A 20,931-nucleotide genomic window follows, 5' to 3' on the forward strand; every position below is an offset into this window, starting at 1 on the left:
GTATTATTGTACTAAATCGCAGAAATGCAGTACTCTGCTCTTCCCTGCTCTGTGAAGTAACGTGAGGGGGAAACCAGCTGATGTTAGCAAGTTAATTAGCCGTGTTATCTGCCTCGGTAACAAGCCAATAATATTTATTTCACCAGTGCTAAACATGCTAACTCTCTTAGCTTGTTGCAAATGTTCATTTCAAGACAGCGTTACCTTGAATTTAGCGAAGAGGGGCGGGTGGTGTCACGTGGATGGGATATCATATCGTATTGCCTCCTCTAGCAGGCTCTCTTCTTAAACACGTCGTACAAAGTTTGAAGTTCTTCCTCCTCCAAGCCGTGGCCGTCTAAATGTTTCCGGTACCCGAACAATTCCCATACGGCACACTCCATCTTTTTCGACGTTGGAAAAGTTCCAGCGGTTCAGCTCCTTGGCCATCCGGCACACAGGAGACTGACTGCTCGCACCGGCTGCGGCGGAGGGGTCATGTTACTCTCTGTGCTGCACACAACCTGAGGGATTCCTGCACTTTCCGTCTTCGACGAGACATAAAAAACAGCTCATACCGCAGGAACGGTATCACGAAAAATTTGAGTGATTTTGAAACCTTGACTTTTTCAAACCGCGGTATACCTGGAAACCGGTAACCGGCCCATGCCTAGTCTGTACCCAGAGATTTTGTACAAAAAGATAATTAGCTTTAATGGAGAGTGATATTCATAATCAGACCAATATAACATCTTAATATAAGTCCCCTAAGAGTTTTTTTATTTTATTTTTTCGATAATTCCCTGATATATACAGCGAGCAGCAAATAAACAGAACATATATATATATATATATATATATATATAGTGAGGGAAAAAAGTATTTGATCCCCTGCTGATTTTGTACGTTTTCCCACTGACAAAGAAATGATCAGTCTATAATTATAATGGTAGATGTATTTTAACAGTGAGAGACAGAATAACAACAAAAAAATCCAGAAAAACGCATTTCCAAAAAGTTATACATTGATTTGCATGTTAATGAGTGAAATAAGTATTTGACCCCTTCGACTTAGTACTTGGTGGCAAAACCCTTGCTGGCAATCAAAGAGTTCAGACATATCTTGTAGTTGGCCACCAGGTTTGCACACATCTCAGGAGGGATTTTGTCCCACTCTTCTTTGCAGATCCTCTCCAAGTCATTAAGGTTTTGAGGCTGACGTTTGGCAACTCGAACCTTCAGCTCCCTCCACAGATTTTCTATGGGATTAAGGTCTGAAGACTGGCTAGGCCACTCCAGGACCTTAATGTGCTTCTTCTTGAGCCACTCCTTTGTTGCCTTGGCTGTGTGTTTTGGGTCATTGTCATGCTGGAATACCCATCCATGACCCATTTTTAATGCCCTGGCTGAGGGAAGGAGGTTCTCACCCAAGATTTGACGGTACATGGCCCCGTCCATCGTCCCTTTGATGCGGTGCAGTTGTCCTGTCCCCTTAGCAGAAAAACAGCCCCAAAGCATAATGTTTCCACCTCCATGTTTGACGGTGGGGATGGTGTTCTTAGGGTCATTCCTCCTCCTCCAAACACGGCGAGTTGAGTTGATGCCAAAGAGCTCGATTGGCGATGGTCTTGTAGCCCATTCCAGCCTTGTGTAGGTCTACAATCTTGTCCCTGACATCCTTGGACAGCTCTTTGGTCTTGGCCATGGTGGAGAGTTTGGAATCTGATTGATTGATTGCTTCTGTGGACAGGTGTCTTTTATACAGGTAACGAGCTGAGAGAGTGCTCCTAATCTCAGCTCGTTACCTGTATAAAAGACACCTGGGAGCCAGAAATCTTGCTGATTGATAGGTGATCAAATACTTAATTCCCTCATTAACATGAAAATCAATTTATAACTTTTTTGAAATGCGTTTTTCTGGATTTTTTTGTTGTTATTCTGTCTCTCACTGTTAAAACACACCTACCATTAAAATTATAGACTGATCATTTCTTTGTCAGTGGGCAAACGTACAAAATCAGTAGGGAATCAAATACTTTTTTCCCTCACTGTATATATACATACAGCTCTGGAAAAAATTAAGAAACCACTCCAAGTTCACAAATCAATGTTAAGTGGTCTCTTAATTTTTTCCAGAGCTGTATATATATATAAATGTATATAAATATACACAGTATATATGGACTATAGAACCATACTAATGCTCATATCATAGAATTCTCCTTTACGCTTCCTTATACGTCTTCTCCTGCTTCTCCTGCGTTTGGCCTTCCATTTACCCATGCTGCCACTCTGCGGGGTTTTAAACTGCTTTATTTCATTTACAGACCATGCTCTTGAGAAGGAGTTGGAAAAGATCAAGTAAGGTAATAACCAGCATGTGCTCAGTGCTATTTCTATGGAGGGAATGGAATCAACATGTGTGATCAAACTGTGTTGAAAGTTATCATTTTTAAATCTTATTTTCATATTTTATTTTCCTCCAAGCTGCAATATATGTCATAACATATTATTAATATTTGTATTTGTGCATAGCTTATTTACTTATCGCTCTTAATAAAATAAAATAAAACACTATAGAAATATGAAAGATTCTACGCTTTGTATAAATGTTCTGGGTATTTTTGGGAATGTCTAAAACATTCCAAATGATATATAAAAATGGCATAATCATGTTATACCATCTATATTTTATTTATGGTATAACATAGCCAAAACAAACCATCAGAAACACATTTCTATTCAGAGCTTGAATATTTCATATATAAAGATATGACCTATATAAATATATTACATCTAACTATTTCTTACAGTTGGAAATATATAAAAAATTGTGGCAATAAGTTTGATGGACTGAATCCTCACAAAACTAAAAATAGTGAAATGTATTTATAACTGTTTTCTAAATGGTGATAGAGCATAACTTTGCTATTGGCATACATTCAAGTAAAGTTTACTGCCTTGTTCATTTGAAAGGTTTCTGTTTTGTGGGTCGATGTTTAGCTGCACTTTTGTCTGTGTTTGAAAAAAGAACAGAAGTGCGTTCAGTGAACCAGTGTGTTCAGTGTAATTAATATATATTGCAGCTGTCACTCTTGAGCAAGGAAATTAACTGTTCTGCCAGCTCTTCATTGGCTTTCATCACCATACCTCTCAGCCTTCAGAAAATTACATCAGGGACACAAGAGTAATACATCAGGGACACAATATTAATACAAAAGAGTGACACTTGAGTTTCATACTGCTGTATGGATGGCAGTCTGGATAACTAATCAAGAGTACTGAAGACTTTGTGTGATGCATTCAGGGCAACATTAGAGCATATCTATATTTATATCTATCTATCTCTATATATATCCATGCAGCCGTGGTCCTCTACTGGTTATTGGGTGGCGTGTGAGGCATATTGCTGGATGGCAATAGTTGGAACTGTGGGGAAATGTTGCAAAAGTGTAGATTTGGATTAAAGAGATTAAACGAAGACACACTCATTAGAGGAAAGTTAATGGGCTGTATAGTCCAGTTAGTTAGTGTGGGATTGAAAACCTAATTGTCACACCTGCATTAAATAATACAACTCAGGGCTCTCAGGTCATGGTCTGGAATTTGGAAATTCACTTGAGAAGGAGTTGAGAGGTATGTTTCACCCTATGCATTCCATTATTTTTCCATCTCTTCTTACAAGTTGTTGCCATTTTGTATTTTTCGTATTTTTTCGTCTTCAGTTTTGTTCTGTTTCTCCAGCAACATCTGCTTTAAATAAAGCATGATGGGATGTTCTACCCCCCATTTCCATCCTTGCATGTGTGATGAGTCAGTTTGCCAAACGTGTGTGTCATCTTGGGTGTAAACCGCAACATTTTAACTTTTTTTGACATTATTTATATATATATATATATATATATATATATATATATATATATATATATAGTTTTTTAAACTTTGATTTAGTGTAGACCAAAAATGTCAGTCATGGAGGGTGTTTTAAGTTTTGTGTCAAGCTATGCTGTATATGATCTAAAAATGGCAACACAAAACAGACAGGCTGATGTACAATTCGTAAAGGATTTTTGTTACTTTCTTAATATTTAATGTAATTTAATTATACAAGTAATACACACAGCAACATAAACTTGACTGTTCAAAATATACTGCTTTATTGCTTATTGATACAGATTTTGAGCTCAGAAAGTGAGAGAAGTGCAGTTGAATGTGCAACTAATCAGAAACACATATAACACACTTTGAAATAAAACACCAATCTGAATGCAGTATTTTTGTATATATATATATATATATATATATAAATATATATATATATATATATATATATATATGGAATACTTAATGAAGTACAAGGAATGGGAGAATTCTAAAAATGAATAGAAAAGGGAAACAAAAGAAACATTTGCTTAGTCTCTAGGGCTGGTTTCACAAACCCAAATCAGCACTAGTCATGGATTTCCCAATGTTAATTTTGGTAGAGTTGTCCTTGACTAGTGCTAATCAAGGTCTGTTATACTAGCCATTAGTGTTTTTAAAAAAAAAAACTTAGTACTTGTAATCCTTTGGAGTTCTTATTCATTTGTTTTTATTTGTTTTTTGGTGGTAATGTGTCATTTGTTTTAGTGACTCAGATTTTACTTTCATAATTTGCATATATTGTTATATATTATATATATTATAATGTTTGCTATATTCTTTTATATTCTACCCAAACCATTGACTTAGTGGCTGTAGAAAACTAGTCTGACAGTGCAGACTGCAGAACATATTTAAACCTTGATATTCCTACTTCAAGAGAATGTGCTCAAATTTGTGTGTTCTGGGAGAAATGTTGTTCCAGATATTATGACAGTCTGCAAATTGATCACAAAACACAGGTAAGAGAGAAGAGGTTAAGATGAAAAAAAAAAATAAACGTGTTCTGTAAGATCAACATGTGCTTATTTTATTCTATATATGTATACTCAATGAGCTGGTTTCACAGACCCAAATCTGCACTCATCGTGGACTACCCAATGTTATTTTAGGTAGAGAAGTCCTAGACTAGTGTTAATCGAGGTCTGTGAATCTAGCCATATTTGTACTATATACAGTTACCTCTAAATATGAGCAAAAAAGGCAAAAAAAGGCTGTACAAAGTAAACGCAGGTAACGAACTACATTGTAATTTTCCAAAAATGGAGAATGTCCCTCCATTATTGAAACCACTTATCCTGGTGAGGGTCACGGGGATGCCAGAGCCAATCCCAGCAGGCATAGCGCACAAGGCAGGAGTACACCCAGGACAGGACACCAGTCCATCACTGGGCACCACACACACACACACACACACACAGGGCAATTTAGTGAAACCAATTAACCTAACCTGCATGTCTTTGGACGGTGGGAGCAAACCAGAGTGCCTGGAGAAAACCCACATGGACATGGGGAGAACATGCAAACTCCACACAGACAGGTGGGCACCCTGAGCTGCGACTTGAACCCTGGACCCTGGAGCTGTGAGGCAGCAGCACTAACCTCTGCCACCGTGCCCCCCAAAATGGAGAATATATTGTACTTTATTAATGATTCAAGGGAATCAACCAAAATTACACATTTCTCAATTATAAATGTATTAAGAAAAAATTATATTAAAATCAGTTTCACAATTTCTGGCATCCTTGTTTTCAGTACTTTGTGCATCCTCCCTTGCAAGAATAAGGTCACTGAGAATTTTTCTATATATTTTTTTTAATTGGAGAACATTGGAAGGGATCTTAGACCATTCCTCCATACAAAATCTTTCCAGACTCTTAATATCCTATGGTCTATGCTTATGGAGGGCCCTCATACATTTATACCACAGAATTTCAATGGGATTCAAGTACGGAGACTGAGATGGCAATTGTAAAATTATGATTTTGTGGTCAATGAACCACTTCTTTTGATCTGTGCTTGGGGTCATTGTCCTCCTGGAAGATCCACTTGGGGACAAGTTTCAGCCTCCTGGCACTGGCAACCAAGTTTTTGGTTAAAATGTCCTGTTACTTGGTAGAATTCATGATGCCATTGACCTTAACAAAGGCCACCCTCCCCAGGGCTCAGGACCAGTGGAATCAAAACAGACCCATAACATCAAAGATCCATTACCATATTTTATAGTAGGTATGATGTTCTTTTTTGCATATGCATCGATGCCAAACCCACTGCTGGTGTCCCATGTGTCTCACCATGTGTACACAAACAACCTAGTGGTAGAATAGGGAAATAGGGCAATTCAGAGACATTTTCTACGAAACATTCACATTAGTTAATAGTGCAAATAGTGGTAATATTAGCATGTCAATAAACATAATCTGACCAATCGAGTGTGTAAGAGTCGTGTACGCATGCTTCATAAATCCCAGTTTTCTTGTGCATAAGAACATTCTAAAATTCACTTGTACAACAGAATTTAGAACTTTTTCTATGCAATGTTGATAAATGAGGGCCCAGGTGCTTACATTGGTTGGTTGCTGTATATAAAGACTTTTATTCTGGCAACCCTTACAAATAGGAAATTGGCATGGAGGTATCGTGTAATTGTAGATTTGGAGACTTGGTGACCCTAACATGCAACCAAGTTCTGTAATTCTCAATTTGGATACTTCTTTGCCTCCCAAACCATCTTCTTAATTATTGCTTTTATAGTGATAAAGGGTATATTTAGGTTTTTTGCAAAACATTTTACCCATTGCCTGATTTATGAAGATGAAGAAACCTTTCCCCATGATGATGGAAAACACATGGATTTATATACCCTAGTGAAATGTACTTTAAAAAGTAGACTGTTAATGCAGATTAAATTTTGTTTGATTTTATTTATAAGAATCTTTATAAGAATTTGCCAATCATTTTGACACCTATCTTTCTGAGAAAATCAATATTACTTGAGTTTTCTCTGAGCAATTATATTATATAAAATAAAATAGTTTTCCCATATTTTTGAGAATTAAATATAGCTCATTACCTATGTTGTTTATTTTATACAGCTTTTTTTTACTCATCTTTATCAAGGGTGCCAATAATAATTCAAAATGTATTACATATGTATGGATGTATGTGTGTGTGTATGTATATATTACTGTATTGTTTTTCAAGCTATCTATGATGCTTTTACTCCCAGGTTTAATATATACTTCATGTACAGTGTGACAGTGGTGGGGGGTAGGTCCAAAATTGTTGGGACGTTAAGCGGGGTTTTAGGAACACTAAAAGGCAGGGAAGTGTGGTGAAAATGGTGCAAGTGTATTATACAGTGCACAAAACTACAATACTAAACTTTTTGAGCCTACACTAAACAAACACAGAGCCCTATCTAATAATACTACTAATAATAAGACTAACACACTAGCAACCAAGCAAAGTCTGTTATCCAAGTTGTAATCCAAGTCTCATTACCATTGTAGTTTTCCTTCTATCTCTCTCTCTTTTGCTCCTACACACCCTCCTCCCCTGGGGTCTAGAAAGGTACAGGGCAGTTCAGTGTGGATCCATACTGCCTCACCCAGCACACTGTCCTAATAGATATACACTTGTTAATAGGTTAATCAGTTTATTTCCTTTAACATTAAATTACATTTTATGCCAAACAGTACAGGCTTCTTGCCCTATGTGCCGTTCCCTGGTCTAGTCATGATTCTGCTCCCTAGACTGTATCACCTTATTCAGGATGCCATCTGGGATGGATTGGCTCCTAATCTTAATTAGTGTAAAGACTGGGGTGTAGTGTATATTCAGAGTGTTAGTGTGGTAAAAACTAATCTGTAGCATGTATTCAGTGCTCTGGGGTAAGGATTGGTCTGCATTGTACACTCACCTAAAGGATTATTAGGAACACCATACTAATACTGTGTTTGACCCCCTTTCATCTTCAGAACTGCCTTAATTCTATGTGGCATTGATTCAACAAGGTGCTGAAAGCATTCTTTAGAAATGTTGGCCCATATTGATAGGATAGCATCAAGTTGATGGAGATTTGTGGGATGCACATCCAGGGCACGAAGCTCCCGTTCCACCACATCCCAAAGATGCTCTATTGGGTTGAGATCTGGTGACTGTGGGGGCCAGTTTAGTACAGTGAACTCACTGTCATGTTCAAGAAACCAATTTGAAATGATTCGACCTTTGTGACTTGGTGCATTATCCTGATGGAAGTAGCCATCAGAGGATGGGTACATGGTGGTCATAAAGGGATGGACATGGTCAGAAACAATGCTCAGGTAGGCCGTGGCATTTAAACGATGCCCAATTGGCACTAAGGGGCCTAAAGTGTGCCAAGAAAACATCCCCCACACCATTACACCACCACCATCAGCCTGCACAGTGGTAACAAGGCATGATGGATCCATGTTCTCATTCTGTTTACGCCAAATTCTGACTCTACCATCTGAATGTCTCAACAGAAATCGAGACTCATCAGACCAGGCAACATTTTTCCAGTCTTCAACTGTCCAATTTTGGTGAGCTTGTGCAAATTGTAGCCTCTTTTTCCTATTTGTAGTGGAGATGAGTGGTACCCGGTGGGGTCTTCTGCTGTTGTAGCCCATCCGCCTCAAGGTTGTACGTGTTGTGGCTTCACAAATGCTTTGCTGCATACCTCGGTTGTAACGAGTGGTTATTTCAGTCAAAGTTGCTCTTCTATCAGCTTGAATCAGTCGGCCCATTCTCCTCTGACCTCTAGCATCAACAAGGCATTTTCACCCACAGGACTGCCGCATACTGGATGTTTTTCCCTTTTCACACCATTCTTTGTAAACCCTAGAAATGGTTGTGCGTGAAAATCCCAGTAACTGAGCAGATTGTGAAATACTCAGACCGGCCCGTCTGGCACCAACAACCATGCCACGCTCAAAATTGCTTAAATCACCTTTCTTTCCCATTCAGACATTCAGTTTGGAGTTCAGGAGATTGTCTTGACCAGGACCACACCCCTAAATGCATTGAAGCAACTGCCATGTGATTGGTTGGTTAGATAATTGCATTAATGAGAAATTGAACAGGTGTTCCTAATAATCCTTTAGGTGAGTGTATATTCAGTGATCTGATTTAGCAATGACTGGTGTCTTGTGTATATTCAATACTCTGGTGTATAGACTGGTATGTAGTGAATGTTTTTAGCTTCAGTGTAGAACTGATTGGTTTGTAGAGTATATTTAGTGCCCTGGTACTGGTGTAAGGACTGGTCTGTAGTGTATATTCTGTACTTTGGAGTAGTAACGGCTATGGTCTGTATATTGAAGCAGCAGTACCAGAGCCTACGGCTGTCTGACCTGCACAGGAAAGCCCAGCTGTGGAGGGGGATTGTCAGCATCAGCCTGATTGAGGGACGTGACCTGAAACCCATGGACAACAATGGCCTGAGTGACCCCTATGTCAAGTTCAGGCTGGGACACCAGAAATACAAAAGCAAGGTACATGCCCCTCTCTCAGACCGGCCGTCTCTACCAAGAGCACACTGACAGCAGGGCCAGAGAGCTACTGTAGTATGAACACTTTGTATGTGTGCAGGTGTGTGTGTGTGTGTGTGTGTGTGTGTGTGTGTGTGTGTGTGTGTGTGTGTGTGTGTGTGTGTGTGTGTGTGTGTGTGTGTGTGTGCGTGCGTGCGTGCGTGTGTGTGCGTGTGTGTGTATGTATGTGTGAGTGTATGTGTGTTTTTGAGAGAGTCGCTCTACATAGACAGATTTGCAGTGTATTATATTCCACCAATACTGTGTTTGGTGTCATTGTGAATTTCCCCAGTAAACAGCACATGCTCTCTCCTGTGTTCTCTGTGTGTGTGTGTCTGTGTGTTTCTGCAGAAAATCCCCAAAACCCTGAACCCCCAGTGGAGGGAGCAATTTGACTTCCACCTGTATGAGGAGCGTGGTGGTGTAATCGACATCACGGTCTGGGACAAAGATGCAGGCAAACGGGATGACTTCATAGGAAGGTGTGTTGTTAATAGGATCTACAAATGACTGCTGGCTCTTTAAAGAGATACAGCACATTCAATTGTGTTATTACATAAAATATTTTTATAATAATTATAAAATGCATGCATTACGTAATGGGACTAATAGATTAAATTTTCTAAATTACTATTAAAAAGCAAGTAATTCCTTTTAAACTTAATTTGCATCTAATTACTGTATGTAAAATGCATCGAATTTTATCACCTAAACAATAGATCCTCATTGCCTTGTCATAGAATCAGTGAGCCAGTGTTACTGTATATGTTGCAACAGATGCAAATTACCCTGGATCGTGGTCAATTTTAATGTATTAAAATAAAGTCTTGCCTACTGAGCCTTTTCACAGTTACATAACCCAATATCAGTCTGCTCCAGTAATTCTCTATTTGCAAAAGTACAATTCTGTATCTTATTTCTGAATATGGGTTCTGTTTTGATGTGTACTGCCTGTGACCTTACTCACTGTTGTAGAATAATGCAATTTTGCTTTTCTGCTGTGAAACAGAGCTCTCCCCTCTTGGCCAGAAGGTGGCAGGGTACACCATGTCAAGGTCATTGCTCTGCACGTGTCATGCACATAGACATTGAAGCAGAGATTGAAACCTTTTTCAGTGCTCTTAATTTCTTTATCAGTTCAGTGTTTTCTAACATGTTAGATGGTTTGTGTGCCCAAAGGTACATTATTACAATATTATTATTATTATTATTATTATTATTATTATTATTATTATTATTAATAATAAAAATGCTTGTACTGATCAGATTGCTAGGGTTGAGGGCTGGGCTCATATCCATTGAAAACACATGTGAGGGTGTCTGCTGGAAAGCCCTGCCACGTTCATACACCATATTTGATTGCAGTTATTCTTTGGCTGTCCTAATCACAGCCCATTTTTCCTTACCTACAGCATAGGCCAGACTGATCATGTATGTGGTAACATTGTGAGATTCTGCCTGTAATGGAATACTTATGAGATCCATTTGGAATTTACCTTTCATTCAGCTTACTTTATTGGCATGAATTCATAATCATGCTTGGAATCAATTGTGTGAATGTTCTTCCTGTGTATTAGGTACACTAAATAGCATAAGGAAAAAAAAATGTGGTTTGGCACACAGACAGAACACACTCATTATTCACCCAGCTCAGAATCTATTAAATGTGTTATCCCCTCTACACTCCCATAGACCCATCGCTCACTGCATTGCCTCTCTGATAAGCAGCTAATAAATCGACATAATTGTTGCACTTTTATGCAGAGCTATAATCGCTTTGAACTGGTAGTTTGACACTTGCCATGAATCGTAAAGACTGAGTGCTGTCGGGATCCTGTTTTTTTCCGTGTGCGTCCAAGACTAATGGAACCTGAAGTCATGGAATCTCCACTTTCTTTTTTCCTTTTCTTCTCTCCACACTCTTTTGTGGAGAGATTTATAACTGGGCACTGCAGCACTTGACTAAGGAAATATGTCTTTGTGTGAAAAAGGACATTGATTTTTAAAATTACAAGAGTTTATCTATATGGACAGGCCCTTTATTCTTATCAGCATGGCATGTATATTAAACGTCAAACAGGATATGTGCATATGCCTGAATAATGAGTCCATAAACCAGAAGCAGTTCAGTGACGGGGAGCAATGGAATGACACCATGTATTGTACATGATCTGAAAGTCATATACGTGCTACATTTTTCTTAATTTTTATTTTCTTAGATTCTATCATAAGATGAATCCTTTATGAACAAAGTGTATCTTCCTTGTCAAGCTTGCATTATTTAAATGACTGTAATACTGGTCAATCTATCTTATCTATCTCTTACATATATATATATATATATATACTGTATATAAAGTTATATATTATGGCTGTCAGTGTTAACACATTAACACATGCAATTAATTTAAATTAAATAACACATTCAGCCTATTTTCAATGTTCTGTGCACCCATAGTTGAAGAACAGATAAATAAGAAAGGTGGATTAATTAATTAATTAATTGTTGACTGGGGGGGATTGCCATAGCACACAAGAGCGGGGGGCGGAACGAGAGCAAGATCGCTTGTATTTCAATTTTTTTTTCAGCATTCACAAATTTGTTTAACCAGGCGACACCAATTTTTTGCCAATATAGTATAGCTGTGGGAAACCTTGATATATATATATATATATATATATAGTCCTCTCCATTTACAACTTCAGTATATCACCTGTTGTGTTGATAACATAACCAATTGCATTACAACAAGTTTTACACAGTAGAATATCCATACTCATGGATTATTTGAAATCAGGGTCCACAAAAGCAGTAACACATCATTTAATTCTTACATTAAATGCAGGTGAAAAATAACATGTGAGATGCACATGGAACCCCCGCTGACCTGGGCTGAACTGATACTGTCTTATCTTGTGAGATAAGAAATTGCCTATGAATTAATCATTCAAAATATATCTTGAGAACATAATAATAGGGCTGTGCAACTAGGGAAATGAAGGCAAAGAAAACTTTAGTAATGATTTTTGAATGATTTCATCTTCTTTTTGATAGCCATGAGACCTTTTAGTAATTTGTCTTGTGCAAGAAATAGAAGCTTTTCTACTTTTCTTCCCCATCACCCCATCTTTCCCCCCTTTCTTTAGTGTGCTTTAACAGAGCCCTCTTCCAGATTACTTTCCTTTTATTTTCACTGTATGCTTTTGAAAAAGCTTGCACTTCTTCTTTTGAACTTCCTCTTTCTTCATCCAGTGGCGTTTTATCCTCCGGCTTTGTGTAATGCTTTTCCTGACAAGCCTGCATCAGGGTGGAAGGCAGGAACACTAATGGAACAAAAGAATCAGGAGTGGACGGGCTAACAGCGGCGCACAGCCTGCCAGTTCCTCTCCCTGACACTAGCTTAATTTTCACAGTCTATCTGAAGGCTAGAATAGAGCAGCTCTTGATCTGTTGCTGGGTGCTCAGTGGACTGCGGTTTGCAGGGCTTCTTTTTCTACTTGTAATTGGCTATTTCCCGTCTTTAAATGCCTATTTATTTGAGTCTGCCACCTTTATCTCGGCTGGCTGGCCCCACGGTCAGTGCATTATCTTCCTCTTCAAAATCAATTGACATTTTCATTAAAAGAGATTGTAAGCTATTTAGCCGAGCGAAAAAGTGGCAGAACGTAAGCTTGTCACGTTACAAGTGATGGGTGTTATAGTAACTGGTGAAATCTGAGAATTCAGTTTCTCACACTTTGATACGAGGCCCTTCTTTAACCAAGGATGTTAGTACTATTATTATTATTATTATTATTATTATTATTATTATTATTATTATTATTATTATTATTATATTTAATTTTAAAAGCCTTTGAACATTCTGGATTTCTTCAACTGCTGCTAATGCTGATACTACTACTGAACTAATTATTGATCCTTACCTCTAAGATACAGCTGTTGACTGTATATATAAATATTGAGTAAATCAAATAAATATATAAATCATCAAACCAAAAAATGTATGAATTATTGAAGGTACTGTTATGGAAGTGGGTTACAATTGAGTTGATTGTGTTTTCCCATGACCCTGACCTTGTGCTTTGTCTCAGCTGTGTTCAGGTGTTCAGTGTTAAGTAAGTGGCTACAACTTTGACCTACCTACTAAACACAAGTTTCAAACTGGTACTTGGTGATGCCTTTTTATTTATTTATAATTGGATATATTTTTAAGAAACGTCCATGTTCTGCACGACATCAAGTTCTAGGCTGTAATTTGGAATTAGAGGATGGGTCAATTGTTGGAATTAAATGGGACCAATATTTGCTCTCACCCTTTGTGTTTATGTTTCAGGTGCCAAGTGGACCTGTCCACCTTGGTGAAAGAGCAGACCCACCGGCTGGATCTGGAGCTAATGGAAGGGGAAGGCATGCTGGTGCTGTTGGTTACCCTCACTGCCTCCACGGCCGTCAGCATCTCTGACCTGTCAGTCAACATTCTGGAGGACCCCAAGGAGCGCCAGGATATCCTCAACAGATATGTAAGGCGCTCTACTCTGTTGAAACCAGTCATGAAAGTCCCACACAGAAATTAAAGCATGATTTATAACATATACAACACTGTTGAGGATAGTTAGGTTATCATGAATAGAGAACAATATATATATATATATATATATATATATATATATATATATATATATATATATATATATATATGGTTGAACAAGAAATTATAATAGGTTGCAGAGAATATCCTTTTCTTAGGTATCTTGTGGCTTGGTGGCTTGTGGTTTGCCTGCAAATTCAATTTGTATTTTGTGTATAAACAAGTAAAAAAAACATAACAAAGCTCTTTCATGCTTTAGGACTTCAGGATATTGTCCTGAACTGTTTTGGTTTAGTTATGTTGTGCAGTATTCAGCCTACTTCACTTCATTTCTCAGATGTGGGTTTGTATATCACATGATCATTGATCTAGTGCGTGTGCCCAACTTTGAGAAACCATGCAGATTTTATTAAATAGTGATGAACCTTCATGAAATGTAATAATAGTATCCCCCTAAAGCCTCAGATTCAGAATTGTTTGAGCAAATAAAGATTAAGATTTATTTTCATCATTATAGTTTTTTTAAGATTTTACTTCCTAATCTTCTTTTTAATGCTAAAACTTTTTTAAAAGATTACTGCATGTAAGGTTTAAATAACTGATTCACACATTTTGTGGGGTAATTTATTCTCTGTTTAACCTGACCCAAAACTGCACCCAACTGTCCCATATAGTACTCTGAGTAGTTTCAAATTGCATTTGGGACGAGAGAAAAATGCAGTCCTTCTCAGTTTCCTTAGAACACACCAACATGTTTTTATTTATATATATATATATATATATATATATATATTAATCTATGCTGCAGACAGACGAAATGTAAGGATCTGGTATTCGTGACCTGTATTACAGTAATTAAGATGCATTGAGTATCCCAGTTCTGTAATCTTTAAAGGTCTGAGGTTTGATTGATCTGATCTGTGTTGCACACCAGTCATGTCATGATACTGGCTAGACTCCCCTTCGCCCTCTAGTGGCATAGAGGGCTCCATCGTTGTGGGGAAATATTTGTCCATTTTCATTATTAACCACCCCTGCTATAGCTTCTCTGCAAGCAAGCAAGTGAGCAAGCCCAGAGAAAATGACTGGATTTGTATGCATGTATTAAAAGTAAAGCCCACCCAGGAGAGAGCAGAGGGCTGTTCAGCTTGCCTGGCAACTGTGTGAGTTCGGCTGACAGACTGGCTGGGTTGCTGACGTGACCTCTTTTTAAAGTCAGTTCAGAGCTTGTTTCTTCTGGATTCAGTGACTGCTTTGGAGAGTTCAGAAAGCTGACGGAGAGAAGAGAAGGCTTGACAAGTTCTTTTGAACTGGATCGGGAGCTGAATGCTTTTTCTCCCATCTGCTGAAAAGACCCCAGCCTAACTAAGAGCAGCCCTTTGGCCTACATCACCCTGATCACCACTTGCTGTGAACGATTCCTGTAGCCTTGTCTTTTGTCTTTTCCGTTTTTAATCCTTTGCTAGCTGTCACTCTGAGCAATCACAAATCATACAATCTACTGTCAATTTTCAATTGAGTCAGTGGCTAATGACTGCCAGGCTATATATTTTGTGGTGTCTGAAGAAAAACAAGTTTAAGATAAGTCCTTGTGATCCTATGCTTTTATCTCTCGGCTCCATGTCATTTGTTATTAAACTGCATGCTTTTAGGACAGAAAATAATTCTTCCTTTTTCCATTTTGATTCAGTTGTTATGCATTTAGGATGTATATACATAATATGTCTCATTTGCTAGTGTTCAGTGTCAGTGGCATATTATAAAGACTTCTTTTTTTCTTCTTTCTCTTTTTTGTGTGTGAATTCAGTCCTAATTTAAGTTAAAAGTCATGCTGAGAAATCTGTTTGATCTCTCGTCTAGCAACAGTGCAAAATACTCCACAGGCCAAATATCGGACGCGTGACCTACATAACCGAGCTAAATCCTCATTTGCTTGCAGCGTGGCAATGCACTCTCTCCACAATGCAGTTTTCTATAAAATTCAGAGAGGGGAGCTCTTAGACCAGGACAGGATGGGGATATAGCTTTTAAAGCTGACAGACCTAGCATACTCCTCTGTGTGAATAAATACAGATGAAAAGCAAGCTGTTCCACCTTACAGAACTCCATCACTTCTTGGCATTCAAGCTACAGATATTTTTATTTTATTATTATTATGTTTTTTCTAAAGGGATTTTTTCTCGCTCTATATTCGGACATTAATAGTTGGCTGTCTGGCTGTAGCAGGGGGAAAAAAATGTTCATTTTTTCACCACATTATTAGCATATTCCTTTTTCCTGACTGACATTCTTTCAATAAGTGAATTTAATAAAGATGTACCTTATCAGCCATAGCAGATAACATGAAGTGCTGGTACTAATGCTGTACAATGCTCCTCAAAACGATTAGCAGGATGTGTGCTTCAGCAAATTTATTCCTGCTACTATCTTTACTGAATCAGCTGTCTGCGGATGCCTGTGCACCTCGAACCCGTTATCATCAACACAGTTTAACAGGGATAAGTTAGTGCAGTCAAAAATACTGTGCATTGTGTTTTTGTGAACCGGTTGAGAACAGATGCACCTTTCCCCTCAGTGTCCCTGCAAAATGCAATTAAATATCTTAATATGAATTCCAATTTCTGCCCCCCTTCTTTAAAATAGCACAATTTCATTTTAAGGGAGATATCAGATGACTTTCAGGGGTTGTTGCAAAAGTCATGTTGCACAGAAACTTTACGGTTTTTGCATTTTAAATGGTTATTTACTGATTATTGTCACAGAGTACAATTTAAATTAATAATAATAATAATAATAATAATAATAATAATAATAATAATAATAACAAATATATGATTAAATGAGGTATGTTCTTTTTATTATATATTGTTTGTTATTTGTGCAGTTAATAGTAATTTTTTCTACTGTATTCAAAGGGGGGGAAACAGGCAGTTTCAGTGGTATAGTTGTTTTACAATTTAATAATGGTTTAACCTCCAAGACACCCTTGTGGTTTAATACGCAGCGTAGAAAGACAGAAATAAAAGAGGGTTTGTTGATCTTGATATCTAAAGGCCGAGAGCAAGCAGACTGGTTTTCTTGTCATTTCACAGCAATGGAAGAATTTTGTGTAATGCAAGTATTTTTATGTATGTGATCTATTGCCTTATCCAGACTACACACTTGAAATTGCTTTGTACAGAGTTTCTGCTTCACATAGGATTCTTTAAGGCTTGCACATAGTGATCTACATTGATGCTAGAGAAAAACAAAAGTTGAAAACAGGTTTTATTTTTTATTTTTTAATATAGATTTATTGTGTATAGGTTATTCCAATTCTATGGAAATTACTCCTTCAATTAAAAAAAAAAGTGTTGTAGATCATAAGATGCAACCTACTTGTGGCAAGAATTAACTGTTGTTATTTCTTTGATAAATTGAGTCAGTTTCTTTGAGTTCTTTCTAAGATATGCAAAGTTACAGTAGTTTATTGTGTCTATTCTTGAGTTTGATATGTTCAAACAATGCTATTTTTTTAACACCAGGGTTTAGAAACTTAATACTTTTGAAATTATTCTCTGAGCAAGAAGGTGCATGGAAATTTTAATATGACCCGAAAGGTTTCTTTCTGTCCTCTCAGTTATAACTGAATGGTAATTTTAGCCACATTGTTTTTCAGTCGTGGTATACTTGATGTCACCTTAGTACTAACACAGACTCACTTGTTGTGATTTGTAGATTATTTTCCGATAAATACTGTTGTCTTTTTATAAAAAAGGTGTGTGATTTCATAATCTTTAATGCTGTCAGGTGAAACAACTAGTGCATTTTATGTATAAGGATATATTTATCTGCAGTTATATTCCAGTTATATGCGTATAATTATATTCCAACATATTGAATATATATTCCAAGTGTGTACAGCAGTGTCCTTAACATTGCAGATATACCCTCCAGTGTGTGTGGATGTGTATACGCATGATTTAGAATCTTTGAGAAATTATTTTAAAACCCAGTCATAAAAGTAGTTACAGTTTTTTATTAGTGTTTATTTTTTGTCTAATTCAAAATTAATTCTAAATTCTAAGTTTAAAGTAGAAATAAGTCAAACACATGAGAAAAACATAATCACTTTAACTATACGTTTCTCAACACAAGTGTGATTTGCTTAGTTTATAATTTTAACATGACTTGAGACTTTGTCAGACTATGTTCTGATGAGTGCAATGCATATAAGTAATTCTTCATTTTCCTTTTGAAAGAATGCAACATGTAAATTTGGTTCATAATCCTTTATAATCACCTGTGGGTAACCTTTTGAACCTCTATATCCCATTCCTTTGACACTCAAAGTCAATATGTGTAGTTATGGGAATTATATTATTGTCTACAGGTTGCAGGAATCCAATAGTGCCGCACATCTACTTGTATATCTTTTTTATTTCTTAAGAAAGCCTCTTGTTTTCTAAGGTGAAATGCCTTGGAAACAGTCACAATTCTCATTCACTTTTCTGTTTTCTTTCCTCTGCAGTGCAGTGAATTGTAATGAGGAGGAAAAGATTGGGAAGGAATAAACCAAAATGGGTAAAAAAAAAAGAAAAAAAGAAAAACCCATCTTGTTATGTCTGCAAAGCTTTTAGTTGAGACATTTTGGTTATTTTATTTTCTGTCATAGAAAATCCCTGCCGTCAGTCGACCAGGGTAAATACCAATAATAAGTTGACCCCATTTTTGTATGAGAGTGGAGGGTGGGGGTACTGGGGAAGGCATCAAAATAAGAAAGAATGAAGGAAAGAAAGCGTATGGATATTGCCTGTACATTTAACTGTTTGCGTCTGAGCTTGAAGTTTGTAACATTATGCATCCTAACTTCCAGTAAGGAAGGCAGAAATCAGATGGAGCGCGAGCGTGGGTGTCTGTTTAATGGACATTAATGGGCGTCGGGCAACGTGACCTCTACAGAAGTGGTGGCACCCAACCCCTGCTCTCCTTGTCACTTGCCTAAAAACCAGAAGCGTGAGCCGGAGAGCAGAAGCTGTTAGCATTCCATTTTCATTATGACATTTCACAGTCATCCGATTTAATGTCCCCTGACCGGATTGTCCACTATGAGACGGTGGGCTTGAAATGTTATTTAGAGCATTGATAAAAGGTGAACGGCTCCAAGATGACAGCGAGTCATATGGCTGGTGGTGTGACATTAATTTTCTCCATAACAGAGATGGAATAAGACGTCATGGTGACAAGCTGTCAATCAGCCCTGGCCCCCATGTGTATGCGAGCTATAGGACGGGGGCATTGCTTCTCCCATAATAGAGCTGAACTGCAGCACTGCCTCTGACAGCTGCCGCAGCTGAACAGCAAAAAATATATTATACAGCCTTTCATTAAAAAAATAAAGAGGACTCATCTCCAGAGCATTTCAATCTCTTTCCCCGTCTATTGAGAGGTCTGAAAAGGATTCGCAGCAAATCAGAAATTCCTCTGCTATGGAAATTTTCAGGCTTCAGAAATCATCCAGGTTTTGAGGCCATCCCCAATAATCATAAATAACAAGCCACTGTATCTACTGATAAATCATGTATTAAAGTTATGTGCCATTTCTTCTCCGTCTTCTTCTTCTTCTTTTCTTTTTTTCCCTTCCAAGGGTTCCTACAATAATATCACATGTAACAGGCCAGGGCTGTCAGAGTTTATAATAAATTAAGTCTGTAGCCTAGCTCTGACTTGAAAATTCAAATTATAATTACTCCTCTGAGTATCTAAGAGGGTTATTGCCAGAAAGAAAAATAAATTGAAGGAACTGCATTTCAGTGTGTTAAAGAGATACTATCAATGCTTTCTTCTCTCTGTGTGTAGGGGTTTATGCATGTATGTACAATCATATGCCTGGTTATACCTGTATACATGTATATTAGCTAGGTTAGTAGGTGGGTCTGGGTTTGGATGCTTACATGTATATTAATATAGATATAAATACAGATTAGATATGGGGCTATGTTCCTTTAAATTATTACATCCAATTAAGGACATATATATAAAGTCAATTAATTATTTTTTGGTTTTTGTAATAGACACTGTGTTGCACAAACAGTTTGTATACAAATCTGCATTAAACCTTTGTAAAATGTCAAATTGTATTGTAATTTTGAATTACAGAAAACAAACAAACCCAGAGGTACATCGTAATGTATTATTTTGTTTACGAGCAGAACAACACTCCAGATTTAGAGAATGTAAAGAATTTACGAATTCGTGACACAACTTTATCTCACTAACTGGATGCTATAGCAGGGAACGTACGACTGCGTAAATCTTCCTCCAGTACAAAGAAAGTGTTTCCCGAAAAGCGCAGTAGATGGCAGCAGTAGGGTTCGTACAAGAACATGGGAATCCATAATAACCATGACCTGTAAAGTCTACAATAAATATTTACACGAAGAGAAAAATTAGCAGATAAGAGTAGCAGTCGTATTAAGGCAGATCATTTAATGACAGCAGAAATAGATCATTTTCTACAGTAAGTGATTTAACTCACATACACACACATACACATACATACATATATATATATATATATATATAAATATAGTGTGTGTGTGTGTGTGTGTGTGTGTGTGTGTGTGTGTGAATATAGAGAGATAGACAACTTATGTAACAGTGATGTACAAACACATTGTCCGCTATTCTGAATGGCTCTTAAATTATGTATTATTTGAAGAATCTGAAACTTGACATCACACAGCTGTAACATTTGTGGCTCAGAATAACAACCCTTAGTATTCTCATTTTGGATGCGGAGATTGTTTCAAAAGCAGGGTCATCATTGCCTGTCTGATGTTATATTATAAGCCAAACCTTGAAACATGTTGTTCAACTGCAGAAACTTTCTCTGGCTTTATGAAAGAGGA

General features: G+C 37.4%; 1 protein-coding gene across 7 annotated transcripts in view; it reads left to right on the plus strand.

Annotated features, from left to right (window-relative positions):
- The window catches only part of mctp1a (multiple C2 domains, transmembrane 1a), a 200,584-nt gene that overhangs the window by 83,524 nt on the left and 96,129 nt on the right, over positions 1-20,931 (plus strand). For 6 of the 7 annotated variants that reach the window (XM_066711829.1, XM_066711833.1, XM_066711832.1 and 3 more), the window contains 4 exons: positions 2,307-2,345; positions 9,246-9,416; positions 9,804-9,934; positions 13,787-13,973. In XM_066711829.1, the coding sequence (XP_066567926.1) occupies positions 2,307-2,345; positions 9,246-9,416; positions 9,804-9,934; positions 13,787-13,973 (528 nt within the window). The remainder of the gene's footprint in view (positions 1-2,306; positions 2,346-9,245; positions 9,417-9,803; positions 9,935-13,786; positions 13,974-20,931) is intronic. The other variant, XM_066711831.1, reaches the window with a different exon arrangement.

The sequence above is a fragment of the Amia ocellicauda genome, chromosome 8 (assembly GCF_036373705.1).
Source record: "Amia ocellicauda isolate fAmiCal2 chromosome 8, fAmiCal2.hap1, whole genome shotgun sequence".
Classification (NCBI taxonomy): domain Eukaryota; kingdom Metazoa; phylum Chordata; class Actinopteri; order Amiiformes; family Amiidae; genus Amia; species Amia ocellicauda.